The sequence below is a fragment of the Prorops nasuta genome, unplaced genomic scaffold, assembly GCF_024137725.1.
Source record: "Prorops nasuta isolate Cenicafe-Biocafe unplaced genomic scaffold, Cenicafe_Pnas_1.2 PNAS00006, whole genome shotgun sequence".
NCBI lineage: Eukaryota > Metazoa > Arthropoda > Insecta > Hymenoptera > Bethylidae > Prorops > Prorops nasuta.
In genome coordinates this window covers 4,836,507-4,850,855 of record NW_027116803.1, presented here as the reverse complement: position 1 = coordinate 4,850,855, position 14,349 = coordinate 4,836,507, and the positions used below count along the sequence as shown (strand labels likewise).

The 14,349-nt window shown below is 33.6% G+C and overlaps 3 protein-coding genes across 9 annotated transcripts; 2 read left to right on the top strand and 1 right to left on the bottom strand.

Annotated features, from left to right (window-relative positions):
• The first annotated feature begins 190 nt into the window (after positions 1–190).
• LOC136774153 (galactose mutarotase-like) lies at positions 191–2,322 on the top strand. Its single transcript, XM_066728269.1, has 9 exons — positions 191–260; positions 424–585; positions 660–805; positions 888–1,115; positions 1,191–1,355; positions 1,438–1,538; positions 1,605–1,890; positions 1,981–2,092; positions 2,183–2,322. Exons 1-8 carry the CDS (start codon positions 191–193, stop codon positions 2,074–2,076), a joined length of 1,254 nt encoding a protein of 417 aa, XP_066584366.1. The 3' UTR covers positions 2,077–2,092; positions 2,183–2,322.
• LOC136774150 (ATP-dependent DNA helicase DDX11) lies at positions 2,121–5,496 on the bottom strand. The gene is made up of 7 exons (XM_066728267.1): positions 4,503–5,496; positions 3,957–4,433; positions 3,327–3,886; positions 3,024–3,247; positions 2,683–2,947; positions 2,482–2,612; positions 2,121–2,405 (listed from the first exon to the last, which is right to left on the bottom strand). The coding sequence occupies exons 1-7, from the start codon at positions 5,222–5,224 to the stop codon at positions 2,166–2,168; spliced, it is 2,619 nt and encodes an 872-aa protein (XP_066584364.1). The 5' UTR covers positions 5,225–5,496; the 3' UTR covers positions 2,121–2,165.
• Positions 5,497–6,379: 883 nt separating this feature from the next.
• LOC136774154 (homeobox protein 12-like) lies at positions 6,380–14,254 on the top strand. Of its 7 annotated transcripts, none has more exons than XM_066728275.1 (5): positions 6,381–7,065; positions 7,186–7,296; positions 7,487–7,645; positions 9,824–11,818; positions 13,418–14,254. In XM_066728275.1, the coding sequence occupies exon 5, from the start codon at positions 13,418–13,420 to the stop codon at positions 14,252–14,254; it is 837 nt and encodes a 278-aa protein (XP_066584372.1). In that variant the 5' UTR covers positions 6,381–7,065; positions 7,186–7,296; positions 7,487–7,645; positions 9,824–11,818. The 7 variants fall into 7 exon arrangements, with proteins under 7 accessions (XP_066584371.1, XP_066584372.1, XP_066584369.1 ...); XM_066728272.1 differs by having other exon boundaries at positions 6,384–7,065; positions 7,183–7,296; positions 7,490–7,645; XM_066728273.1 differs by having other exon boundaries at positions 6,384–7,065; positions 7,183–7,435; positions 7,522–7,645.
• Positions 14,255–14,349: the final 95 nt, after the last annotated feature.

Here is a 14,349-nt window from a genome sequence, read left to right as displayed (position 1 = left end):
CATCTTCCTTCTTTCTATTTCAATTGTTTTTAAACATGTTTTCCGACTTCAGGTTATACGGATATTTTTATTTGATTTGTTGTAAATTTTAATATTGATATAAAATAAGTCATTTAAATCATATTTTAATAAATGAGTATTTATTAGTAATTTATTGTTTTATAATTATTTTTAGTTATTAAAATTCAATATGGAGCTCAAAAACTGTAGTTGTAAAGATACAACGATTATTGAAGGAATTTTTGGAGAAATAAGGCTTGGTACTTTACGATAATTTGACGTGCAATAAGATATACATGAAAATCGCTAATTCTATTGTAGACGAGTCTATGCAGGATACGTGGGTACCTTACAAATCATATGCTGATGACTACGAGGAAATGGAAACTCCGCTAAAGCCTGAAATGGGAGATAATATGTTAGACGACGATATAACTCCAATTATAATCAAGTCATACACAATGATAAATGTTAATAATGTAGAAATCACTATCATTACTTGGGGTGCTTCTATAGTATCAATAAAATGTCCTGATAAATATGGGCGTTCAAACGATGTTGTACTTGGGTTTGATGACCTCAAAAGTTTGTTAAACATGTGTATTTTAATTAAGAACTACGGTATTAATTATAATATTAACTATAATCTTATTCACTAGGCTATACGAATCCAACAGTAAATCCATACATCGGATGTGTATTAGGGAGATGTGCAAATCGTATCAAAGATGGGCAAATTAAAATAGAAAATCAAGATTATCAACTTTCAAGAAATGATGAAAATGGACATCATCTTCATGGAGGAGTAAATTATAAATAATTTCCTGTTTAATTTATATTACATATCTTACAACTTATATACGCGCGTGGATGTGATATCACTATAGGCAAGTGGCTTTGGCCGACAGATATGGGATTCGCATATAGATGGTTGTACACTAGTTATGACTTATTTAAGTGAAAATGGTGAAGAGGGATATCCAGGATCCATTTTGACTACTGTGAGGTTTACGCTTACACATGACAATAAATTAGAAATTTGTATTAGAGCTACGTGTTCAAAGCCTACATTGGTCAATATATCTCATGGATCATATTTTAATTTGGCTGGTCACGTAAGCTCCAGTTTTTATGCAAAATATTAATTAGATACATTTATTTGTTTTGAATATAAATTGTGTTTGTATCAGGACGCCGGTGAAGAGGAATTACGACAACATACGATAATGTTAAATTCTGATCGATGGACATTTGCAGAATTTAGTAATCCAGTTCCTACAGGATCAATTAGAGGAGTTGGCGGAACAGTTATGGATCTCAGGATACCGAAACTTTTAGGAGAATGCATGGATAAAGTAATGAAAATATAAACACAACATTTTTAAGTTTTATCAGACAAGAATTTTACTAATTAGTATATAAAAAACAATAAATTAGGTTCCTCCTGGTGAAGGTTTCGATCATAATTTTTGTGTTGTAAAAAATTGGTCGTCGAGGAATAATTTTGTGGCCAGAGTAGTTCATCCGTTATCTGGCAGGTAATTAGCATAATTATTTATATTTATCCTTTAAAATATTAAAAGTTATTCGAATTATATTTTCAGAGCCATAGAAATTTATTCGGACCAGCCAGGACTGCAATTGTATACGGCAGGTCGTTTCCCGTCTTTAATCAAAGCCGAATCAAAAGATACTATAACAGATACCCAGAAGAAGGAAGAAATAGCAAAAGAAAAAAATCAAAAACTCGATGAATCTCCGGTAATCCAAAAAGAGTCTTTACCCGATCTTCCAAAGTGTGAATTTATACCTGGAAAAAAAGGAGCTAGCTACACAAAGTTCTGTGCATTTAGTATACAGCCGCAAAACTATCCTAACGCAATTAATTATGTATGTCTTTACAAATTAATGTATAAACGTATCTTAGAATAACACAAATTATAAAATTTGTAACAAGTAACAATATCTTTTTTGTTTCAGTCACATTTTCCGTGTTCAATTCTTCGACCCGGCCAAATGTATTATCATGATTTGACATATAAATTTGGAGTTCAGTTAGCCAACTACATGTATTAATTGGTTCGGATATACAGTAAATGTTACAATTAATAGTACAAATATTTATTTATAAAATGATAAGTATAAAATTATATGAATACTAAATGCTATTTTTTCTTTTTAGATGCAAAAAACTTTCCAACATCACTAATAACTCCTCCGAAAGAAGTATGAATGTGTAAAGTACGTTGTATCCAACGTGGCAGCATGTTTGTTTTACTGCTGTAACGTTTGTCTAAGAGTACTACTGTTGAGTAATCATTGATATGACGAACAGCTCTTCCGATGCACTGATTAACTGCCTTCATGCACGAATTCTCGTAAAATATATTTCCAGTATTAGGTGCCTGAAACAATTTTATGGAAATAAAACAAGTATAAATTCGATGAGTTACACAATGGTTCGAGAAAAAGTTTTCATACCACATTTTCATTTAAATACTTGAGTTTCTCTTGCAACTCGAATGATTTTATGTTGGGGTAAGGCATTCCGACGACTATAATACACCTTCCCAAATCGTCCGAAAAGTTTAAACCCTCGCTTAGTTTGCCACCTACGATAAAAATAATTTGTAAACAATTGTTTACATTGCTTCTGTAAATTTTATTTTACTTGATACAAACCAACAACACTGAATAACAAACATCCATTTTGTGGGGCTACAGGCTTTTTTATACGATTTGTGTATTCGTCCAAAACATGATTCACTTGCGACGATAATTTCGGTTCTCGAAATATAAATTTCTTTAATTGGATTTTTTTTAATATCCCAGTTTTGTCCAAGTGTTTGTAAATAATTTCTTCATAATTGTAAGAAGGTAAAAATACAACAATGCCAGCTGGCACGATGTTGCAGATATTTGACAAAGCTCTCCCAAGCTCGTTCAACTTCAAAAAAAGTAAATAACTGAAATTAGGGCATAGAGAATTTACTAATTATTAATACGAGTAATGTTTAGCTTACCAATTTTTCATTTTGTCGATTTTGGAAATTAAATTCAAACCCGACACCAGTAGGGCCAACAGAAGCAATACACGATAAAATATTTTCTTTAGGAACTACGTGATCGCAAGAAAATGTCAATATTCTTTCTGCTGTAGCACCGGCGGCAAGAAATAATTGATCAGTAAATTCTGAAAACGGCTGCATAGTCCCACCTGCTAAAATCACTGACTTTGCATCCTTCACTACGGAATATCATTGAGTACATTCGCAAATATAATGTAATATTGATAAAAACTAAAATATTTCTGATCAAATGCATACCAATATCATCAAAATGCGCAGCAGGATTTAACAATAAAAATTTAATGATACCTTGACCAATAGTAGGTGCAGGAATAACAAATACTCTACCATCAGTACAATTAGTTTTAAGAGATTCTAAAAAACTTAAAATTAATATAATTGGGTTGGATATTTGTGGTTCTATATTTTTTGTTTTATTTTCCTCATGGATTTGCTGAACAGTATTGCCTAGGTTTTTTGTTTTAATAGATTTTAAGAAATCTTTCACACCAGATTGATTCTGTTTATTCTTCTGATGAATAGTAATGGTATCACCATACTTTTCTACGAAGCCTTGCAACTTATGCATAAGTTTTGATCTTTTTATAAATTGAAGCAATTCAAACAAATTTATGGTATCAATCCCAGTAGTTACTTCAAATTCTTCTATTTTATATAATTTAGGAGAAAGCTTTTGACTCACTTCATCATCTGGGGATGAATTCTTTTTTGCTCCAAAAACTGATGAGAGCTTTCTCAAGCAGAAGTTTAGTTGATTTAAAAACATCATATTTTTGGCAGAGAATAACATTTGAAATCTATAAAACATCTATATTTTAAACTAACAATCAATGTCACTTAATGAAATTATAGAAACTTAATCATTACCTATTTATGTACTGCGATAGCTGGGAATAACAATGTAAAATATTTCTACCTGTAATTTCTGCACTATACATTCTTTCTATTGCTTCAAGCAAATTGTGTGCTTCATCAATAATCAGTATATTTCCTTTTAGATCTAAACCTGAGCTTATTCTTGTATTCTTATGTAGAATTGTATTATATGGTACTAATATCAGCTGAGAATCTTTTACTGCTTTTCTTGAGCCATAATAAGCACATGTTTTAAATTCTTTTCCTTTGTCTACAATTTCTTCTATATCTTGAATTTCTGTTAAAATATCAGCCACCAAAATTTCTTGATCCCCTGGTAAAAATGGACAGCACGTTGTACTTTTGGACCTCTTAATATCTTTTTCTTTTTTAACGGTTGCTTTTTTTTTCTGAAATTGGAGGCAGCGTTCATTTATTAGATTTATATTCTTGAGTTTTTTTACATCTTTATTTATACAGTAATTTTGCCTGAAATTAAAATATTACAAGTTTTTGTATCTTAGGTCATGTTTTCAAATAAAGAACTATTATTAGTACCTAGAGGATAAAATTACAACAGATATATTTTTTGAGTAAGGGCTTCTTTTTAATTCACTCACAAATTGTGACAGCTGAGAATGTGTTCTAGAGCAAAAAATAATTTTAGTATTCTTAGCAATTTCTTCTTCAACAGCTTCTTCTTCATCATCAGATGGTATTATATCTTCTATAATAAGATCTTGCTCAGCTTTACATTCATCAGTAACTTTGTTAATTTTCTCATTACTATTTTCAGTTTCCAGTTTTGTAGCTCTTGCTTTATATTTTAATTTTTTCCTTTTTGTCTCTTCTTCTTTAAGAAGGTCTTTATAGTGTTTTTTTTTGTTTTCAAAACTTTGAATAATATTTAACATATTTTGCAGTTCTAACTTTTCATTGCGAAGCTCTAACTGTTTGGTTTGTACCATAAACCAATCACTGGAAGAAATATTAAATTCTTCAATCATTTTATCTAACTCAGTTATTTTTTCTGTAAGCTGCTGTTTTTGATATTCTTCATTATCTATTAGCCATTTTAAGGCACCACAAATTATAGATAGTGACTTCCCAGTACCAGTAGGACTTTCAAAAATGCCTAATTTGCTGTTTTCCAAGCATGAATACAACTCTCTCATAAACTGATCTTGAATAGGATATGGTGGGAAGGGAAAAGGAAACTTTTCAGGTGCTTCCATTGTCAACTTTCGAAGAGTAATTTGTGTTGGGGCAGTGGTAACCATAAAAATAAACACTTAGCCATAAAAATATACCTGAGTACCTGACTACCGCCAAGCCGGCCAAGCAAACCAGGCAGCCATCACAATAATCACAAGCCACGTGCGTGTTCCCCCTCCACTGATAACTTTATACCCGAATATTCCGAATAGAGTCGAAGCAAGCCGAATTGAGTTACGCGCTCTTTTCAAACTAAAGAAATATTTGACAGCTTTTCCATTGATAAAATGTTGAAAAATTTTTATAATTTGTACGTTTTTTTTGTACATAATATAATATAAATTAATTTACTTATCTTCTAAATCTTTTTAGGTGAGATATACATTTCTTCCGCAACAAAGAATAAAAAAGGCATATGTGTGTGCAAATAATAAATATTTTAATAGAGGATTGATTAAAAATGGCATCTGAACTTGAAAATTGAACTCTTAAATATTATTTTTATGTTTTACATGACCTAGAAGGTAACACCGCATGTTTGTTAGCCCATGACAAAGAGTAAATTTAAGTAGGTCAAGGCACGAAAGGTGTCCACTTTTACCGATCAATTTTCATCAGGTTGCTTTTAAGAGACTATTATAAAATAATCTACATCTAATGCCTAAATAATGAAATAATTTATCACAGTAATTCACACACAAATTTAATATTGTAGTGTAAATATTGGATTTTATTACATAGAGCTACTTTATTACATTATTAATATATACACTCTATAAATATTTATCTACTATCTATATCGCATTCACGCTTTTCATGAACTTAAATGACATTTTCCTTAATGACTTCCGGTGCAAACACTTTTCATTTACTATTTACTTAAAATTCTACACAATTTTAAAACCAAACGATGATCACTGAAGCTATTAATGAATTAATATTGATGAAACTTTAATTAGTAGAATTTTGCAAAATAAAACGTTAAAATTTAATATCCTTTGCTTGAAAGATACATATATAACTATTTCTCGCATGCTCGAAATTGAACTAATAAAGAAAGTCGCGTGTTCACTGTTGAAAAAAGTCAGTGTCACCCAAGTAACGCCAAGTATTTAATACTGTTCAAAGATCAAATCACTCACACTTTTCAACTGCATTAAAATAAAAATTTCAGAATTAAATCAAATTATTATCCACGCTAATTTGAGAAATAAAAAAAACAAGAAAAAGAGTGAGAACAAAATGTTATATTAATACAATGGAAAAGTTCGAAGAGCACAGAGTTATTACCATATAGTTAGATTAGCATTAGAAGGTGGGATAGAAAAAGAAATGATTGCGCATTGACGAAGATGATGACGACGATGACTTAACGCGTTGCACGCATCTAGTCTAGCCGGGGCGCAAAGCAAAGAGCCGAAAGAAAGGGAAAGTACGCGCAAGAGAGCCGGTTAGCTAGCCAGCAGCGAGACAGTCAGTCAGCTACCTAAAGAATCGGAAAGAGCCTACCAACCAAGTTCTGTTCTCGCGTTCAGTACTCGGAAAGCGAGCGCGGTAGCACGCGCGATCATTTCTTGTTGTTCACTTGCACGCGCAGTTCTCTCACACGTATTTACAAATGGGAACTCGTCTGTCGCGAATCGTCTCGTGAAAACGCAACGAGCTCGCAGATAGCTGTGTAGGTAAATGTGCTCGAACCGTACTCATCGAATACTCGGCTGTCTCTGCTGTACGAGGATCAGTTTTAGCAAGTTTGGTTACAGTAGTTCGCTTTGCTCTACGCCTACGGAACTTCGCGAGTCACAAAAACCTACTTTTGTAGTCCATATCGTAAAATCTTAACCGAACATCCGCAGTTCGCAGCTGAGAGTGTGACAAGATTACTATTGAATAGCCTCGACTGATTGTGAGTTTTAGGAAGCTTTCTTTTTTAATAATGAAAGAACGATCGTGAGAGTTGAATTGGATTTTTAATTCGAGGAATATTAGTATAGGTGTGTAATGACAAAATTGCTGCTTTCAGAAGGTTACCCATTGCGAATGAAAATGGGCAGAAGGAACGATGTACAGGAGTAATATTGAATGTTTAAATGTTTTCTTGGCGGTTTTTAAACGTGACTACTGAAAAGGGTATAAGGTAAGGTCTTTGTGATCATCGCATTGTATAGCACCTTTTCAACTCGTGTAACAGCAGGATTCTAGAATGGTTTGATAAAGCATTCGAGCTAAAGAAACAGAAACACTCGCCTATATATAAATTTTTCTATGAAATAAAGGTGAGTCCAAAAAGGGTATTTAATTTTAGTGTTGCTGCATTTTTTTCGTAGCAGTCTTAGTAAAGTGGGACGCATTTTGTAACAAGGATTTGAAATGTTATCCGACTGGACAAAAGAGAGTACGTAAAATCGAACAACATTATAGAAATCATCAGCTCCAATGCACCCGAAATTGTATTTCACATATTTTGCAAGAGGAGAAATAATGAGGTAAATTTAATAAACTTTCCCTTTTTATGCCACATCCGGGAAAAAATAACACTCGCGGAAACTTTTATTTAATACTTCCAATTTATCGTCCATTTTCATTTCACTCTTTGTTAAACTGCAGAGAATGTTTCATTCGTCGTAAGAACGTTAGCAATCATGTCAAGGTCTACACTCGAATGTTAATCACCTTCGTGTAGGATAGCATCCATTTCAAAAACACGTAAACGAAATAGTTTTGAGTCAGATTGAATTCCCTATTAAAATAACGATCGCAAAACATTTATTAATGGGTTTGAATTATACTTGGCGGATTTTGAAGAAATATTAGCTTGTACAAGAAATTATAGAAAGTTAAAGCGGCGGTTGATTCAATTTGCGGTATAATAATATATATTTTTAATTCGATATTACTATTCGATGCTGTCATCGTGGTTTATCGAAGGTATTACGTCTATAATGTCGTTAGAGTCTACGCTTAGTTGAATAATAGTATTACACCGCGATTATGTAATCCAGAAAATTTCACTTTTCGCGATGCAATACTGTCGAGTAGAATCAACGTACGTGAGACGGGATATTTTATTATGAATGTGTGTACGAAGACGTCTGTCTGTGTAACCTGATTTGATGATATGGCTTCTATTCTGTTCCACCGGCCTATTCTGCTTTTTCCTTTTCCCCTTTCCTTTTCCTTCCAGTATCTAACGTATTAACGCTCTCACTTCAGTCCACTTAACCGGTTTCCATCTAGATTCTAGCTATTCGTAAATACACATGGGAGCTTTGCAATTGCTACATATCTGCATACATTTTTTATGCGTTAATTCAACAGTCAAATATTTCTCGATCGAATCAAATATTATTCGTGTTTACAGACAAGTATTTTATTTAATGTGCAGTATACATAGATAGAGAATGGAATATATCACTTGAAATATTAACAAATAAGTATGTCTTTAAATTTTTACACGGCCACAAAGATTAAAGTAAAATTATTTTGGTCTGCCGCTTTTCTTTCTTATCCTCAGTTTTAGTATAAAACTTGCTTCTCTTCTGGTCGTCAAACCGGTTTTTCGCGAACTAAAGATATTTGTACAAGGACAAGTCAGATTGGTACATACTACGCACACTGATCATGATCGTGCAATGGTTCTAGAATGTTAAATAATAAACTACGAATTGTTAATGCTCTATTTACATATCTTTTGGAGAGTTTTTAAATTTTAAAGCAATTATATCGGAGACAGTCTGTCATGGAAAAATTAATATTGATTTTCAGACAAAAAATTATTATATTTCCTTTATGTCAAGCTGTAGTGGTATGTGTTATTGAGAATTGACATTGAATTTTGTGCAAAATTAAAACACACATTTTGATTGCTTGCACTTTTTTCTAATACTGTGTGATCCATTAACCTACTTAACTTTTAAGAAGCTGATACGTAATTGAGTATTTTGCATAATTGCTCGTTGTTGAAGATCGGTGTCTACTGTAGTACGTATTCAATAACGTGTAACGAGGGGATGTATTTTGCCTTTCCTTTTCTTTTATTTCGCCATTGTGGCAATGTAATGACCGTACGCTACGGAAATGCAAAGTTTTATTCTGTCATGACATGATAATGGACACATTTGATCGCACGAGCTATCGTAATATTTGATGAAGGATACATACATTAAGTACAAATGAGCTACTAGTGAAATTACGTAACAATAGTTACTTTATGCTATATTGTTAGTTATATATGACGAAGTAAATACTTTCGGTTACAATTATCATTACAGCAGTCCCACCAAATATGAATGTCAAATTTTTAAAGGGCCAATTTCGGTCTAGCAATGTCAATCAATCGGCTAAAATCGGCACATTGATAAATCGGACACTCGTGTTTGCTGAGGTATATCTAATACTCGTAATTAAACGTTTCAATTTAACGACGACGTTTTGCAATTCGTAAATTGAATATATTGCAAATAATTGAGAAAGCTATATAAAATGATTAAACAACTGTCACATAAACATACATCTCATAAAATCAATTTTCTTGCAATTACTATATATGAAATCGTAAATTGCCTAGTACACATCAGTATTTCATAATTACCCCGTCACGGATATTATTATAATCACTATTATTGTTATTACTATTGTCTAAGTAGAATTATCTCCATTTTCAGATTAAATAGAAAGACGTAAGCCGATCATGAATGATCATGATCGAGTATTAGACTGGCAGAGGTTTTCTTATCTACGAAGAAGAGGATATCATTTTAAATCGATGATCTGACGATTTTAAAAGCGGCAGAATTCTAGCGGAATCCTATAGTGCCGAGGAATCACGATGATAGATCCAATTTTGGGAATCACACCAGTATGGTGGCTGGTCATCTATGCTAGTTTTTTACTAATGTTTTCTCCATTGATGCTGCTAATGATTCTTTTCTTACCAAATTTTCCCCTCTTGCTACTACGAAGAATGTGTTATATTCCAATTGAATCTATTTAGAAATTATTTTCATTACTATATGATGTAAAAGAATCATTGATGTATTTGCTGCTGTCTGTAGCAACAATACTTTCGTGAATCATTAGTTATCGATCTTTATGGTTCTTTTGAAATCAACATTTTTGTCAAAGGATCATTGATCTCTTTGCTTCTTCAACAAACTAACTGTATGTACAAAATCTTATTTATAACTCTACATAATGTTAGCGTTCCAATGAATTTATACGAATCACGATCAACGAATATGTAATGGATATTTTATTATCTTTATAAAAAAAAAATAAAAAGTGACAAATGTCGCATTTTACAATGCATTGTATTCAGTATGAATCATTTCAATTTCATTCAACGACATTGTTGAAATTATAGTATAGAGTAAGAGCTCTACATATCTCTATGATTATAAATTTATTTGTCAATATTGTATAATAATCCTTGTGCCAAGATTTTCCACTAGTCATTTATTTCGTCATCTAATGCACCAATGTCAATTGACATTAATGCGATGCCATACTAGATGTATATCACGAAAATTATATAATTTGCATGATAGCAACGACTAATCGGAAGCAATAAGTATTAATAAGTTAAGGGATAATTGGTAAACTAATTTATAGGGTGTATCGCTGAAATTAATGACAATTATTTGTAGTGATTATCGAATACTTTATTAAATAATATACTAGAGCGTTATTAGCATTACATAAGAAGAGATCGACGTATTTCTTAATCATTATCAAACTTTGGTATCCGCATTGGAAATAGTTTTAAAAGTAGTCGAAGCATAGCTGAGGACTAGTATATTATCTCATATACTATGCATGATGCTGAATAACTGTTCGCGCTTTATTTAACGGATGTTGAGAGATTAATACGCGTTTGCGTGTCACCTTGTCATATTGACAGTAGATGACGGCTGCTACCAATCAATATTAATCTTTCTACCTGATAAGTGAGAGGTCGAGGATACTTTACTTATTTTCTATTGCTTAAAAACGGAAAAATCAGTTTCCACAAACACGTAGGATATAAACTGTTATATATATATATATATATATATATATATATATATATATACTTACATGTTAATTTATCAGTTTTTTCGCCAATCACACGTGATATATCGAGGTAGAAATTAAATAGCGGTTTGTCGAGGGTCAACCTGGACGTTCGATTGAAATGCGTTACACTGAATTTGTATATCAACTCTCATGTAATTGTCCTTGAGAAAATAAAAAACAGGGAAGTTTCATACGAATGAGGAGAGATCGTTTAAACAAGGAAATGAGACGTATTTACCTTAGTGTAATGTTTAGCATAAAAGTTGAATAGTATATAGGTCTTTTGGATAATATCATGTTGTTAAAGGGTGCATTGGAGTCGAGAAGACTTGTCTCTTGTCTTGTGTTTGTCCTTGTACGGTTCGCCGGTCATAGGCAGGACCGAAGTTGAACATTACAGTAGTGATCAGAGACAGAGAGTACTTTCGCCGTGTACCCGTAGTGGGGGAGGTGGGACTTGAACCCTGGGATCCATGAGCCATATATACTACCAGCTCGTCCAGCTCTCTTGCTACTTGGTGTCAGATTCTCGTCGATCCCTGCTGTAACCGACTGCTCGTGTCTCTTCCTTGGAAAAACAGATTTTTATCAAAACAAATGATAAGGTGAGTGCACTCCGCTTGCCTCTTTCCTCTTTTCAAACTTTTCGGCCCTTTTCTTCTTTCTCTTACGTCTTCTCCTTCTTACTTTCAAACTTTGTCGAAAGCTCTCGCTCTGTGTACGTTAAAAAGGAGTTGACACGCGTTTGCGCTTCTCCTGCAAAAATTCAATCAAAATCGCAGCTTTCAGACTTTAGCTTTGAACTCCAAACAGGAAGAAGTAACGCACGTTTTAATGGTAAAAGAGCCCGGTACACCTTAACGAGACAGTACTAAAATACTTCGACTCATTACGATAAACAAATAATCTCGGTACTTTGAAGTTTTGTAATTTTACTGTTACTGCCACTAATATTTATTTTCGATCGGTAATTTGCTTAGCGAATGGTACGATGTTTAACAAGTTAACATTACTTTAAGGAATATTTCATTTTCTTACCGACGATCGATCGAACCGAGTCAAAGTAAATGTTACTCAGTCAGGCAAACTGAAATCTTAGCGAGAATCATTTGCAGTACTTACCTTTAACATTTGCGCCGTATGACCTCTGAAAAGAGCATCGAAGATGCAATTATCTTTAACCACACGAGTAAACGCTACTGAGTACCTTCTATTCTTACGACTTCAGCTTCGTGTTGATTATTATATTCTTCCATTTGATTGGATTTTTTACATCCGCGAATAATTCTTGCTGTATATATAAGCTTCAACTAGAAAGTTGGAAAATATTGCTTTTCTATAACGAAATACTTCGATAGGCATAACACGGTACGGAAAAAGAACCGAAGGGAGCATTCTGTGCACGCGTGCCTCTGCTCATTTATATGCGTACCTAAACTCTAACACTGAACAGTACAGATCTTTATCGATGGAGTTGTTACGTTTTCAGAAACAGAGATGGTATAACGCTATATCCATCGGGGAATATTTAAAAGAAAACCACGAGAATCCTGTATAAACCTCAGTTTTGTCATATCTGTTTTACAGAACGACACTGTACGAACCAAGTTTTTTCATCCTTCTATATATCCCGTTACTCGGATTCTGATTTTTTGCTTCTTACTGCAATACGATAAGAATACTGATGGAAAAAATCTTACGTCGCAATAGAGCCTTTGCTCGGTACCGTTTGTTCGTTTTTTAAATGTCAAGTTGATGAAACCTTTCTGTCAATGGCAGAGATCCGTTGGTCGATGAATAAAACGTTACATTCATTTTGCTTGGTTCTATACTCGAGGAAGATAGATCGAAATCAATAAATATTATTGGAGAAATAGCTTTTTGTTCGGCTGAACAATCCGGTTAAAAGGATCACAGATAAATCGTGTAGAGATCATTGTTATTTGTTACAACACTCGCATACCTTCTCGCTGCATTGGTCACCGGTAATTACGATTGTCGCGTGTTTCTGCTGATTTAACTCGAGATGTGATTGAACGCTGCATACGTGTTCCCGATTCACTAAATATACTGGTATTGACACCTTTGTCACTAACGCTTAGCAAACTTATACATGTCATAGAAATATTACTCATTTAGTCGTAAGTTTAATGAAAGCAATTAGAGATTACGTCGTAATTGTTGAAAATAACAATAATTTGCAGATGAAGCTCTCTATAGTGGTAGTGGTTTTCTTGGTCGCGATAGGAGCGAAAGCACATCCTGGTCTTTTAAGAATACCAAAAGTGTATAATGCAGTGATCACTAGCAATCAAAATCTTGAACCATCGAGAGCATATCCTGTGATTCAGCCTGTGATTCATCGAACGACGTTTGGTTATGTGCCACCGCTTTATTACTCGCATTTAACACCGCATTTCGCTGGTCCGGAGATCGTCCATTTGCCACCGGATGCGAGACCGACCACCGAAGCACCTGCAGTCACTCAAGAAGAATCTAATCGCGAAGAGACTACGCCGTCCTCCAATTCTGCTAGGCTCGAGGAGTCTGATCCTGATGAAAGCAAAGACACTCGAAAAAATAATGGCAATGCTAATGGTAACGGTAATGGCAATGGAAAGAATGGTAATAATGGAAACAATGGCGAACAACCTCCATTAGCTTTCTACCCTAATTATCATTCATTGTATTACGATCCTTACTTTTATACGTACAACACTTTCAATCCTCACCTGTCACCGAGTTCTTACTACATCGATTATCAACCTTATGGACCCTTGGCACCCCTTCCACCTCTGCCACCACACAAATATGGTTTCTCTGGACATCTTCTACCAAGCTTTTACGATGAGAAATGGTATAAAAATGGAAATGGAAATGGTAATGGTAATGGTAATGGGAATGGACATGCTCGTGGAAACGGAAACGGAAATGGAAATGGCAATGGAAATGGAAATAAAAACGGAAACAGAGAAAAGGTTCCCGATGTACCCCCACCTCCATTGCCAACATCTGCACCGACAAAAGCAGAGGAACCTTGAAGATGCAGCATTGCAAGAAAGGCAAAGAAAATCTATTGATTAACGTGACTGATTATTTAAAGTAAATATCTGACGTCACACGAATTAGACATTTT

What these genes read in the sequence shown, in the direction of transcription:
- LOC136774150 (XM_066728267.1), bottom strand. Translation starts at nt 5,224, where the DNA reads ATGGTTACCACTGCCCCAACACAAATTACTCTTCGAAAGTTGACAATG. An exon ending in GTTGTAATTTTATCCTCTAG is followed by an intron (nt 4,434 to 4,502) that starts GTACTAATAATA and finishes TTTTAATTTCAG; the next exon opens with GCAAAATTACTGTATAAATA. An exon ending in TTTGTTATTCAGTGTTGTTG is followed by an intron (nt 2,613 to 2,682) that starts GTTTGTATCAAG and finishes TTTTTATCGTAG; the next exon opens with GTGGCAAACTAAGCGAGGGT.
- LOC136774154 (XM_066728274.1), top strand. Translation starts at nt 13,418, where the DNA reads ATGAAGCTCTCTATAGTGGTAGTGGTTTTCTTGGTCGCGATAGGAGCG.
- LOC136774153 (XM_066728269.1), top strand. Translation starts at nt 191, where the DNA reads ATGGAGCTCAAAAACTGTAGTTGTAAAGATACAACGATTATTGAAGGA. An exon ending in TTTTGGAGAAATAAGGCTTG is followed by an intron (nt 261 to 423) that starts GTACTTTACGAT and finishes ATAATATGTTAG; the next exon opens with ACGACGATATAACTCCAATT. An exon ending in GTTCATCCGTTATCTGGCAG is followed by an intron (nt 1,539 to 1,604) that starts GTAATTAGCATA and finishes TTATATTTTCAG; the next exon opens with AGCCATAGAAATTTATTCGG.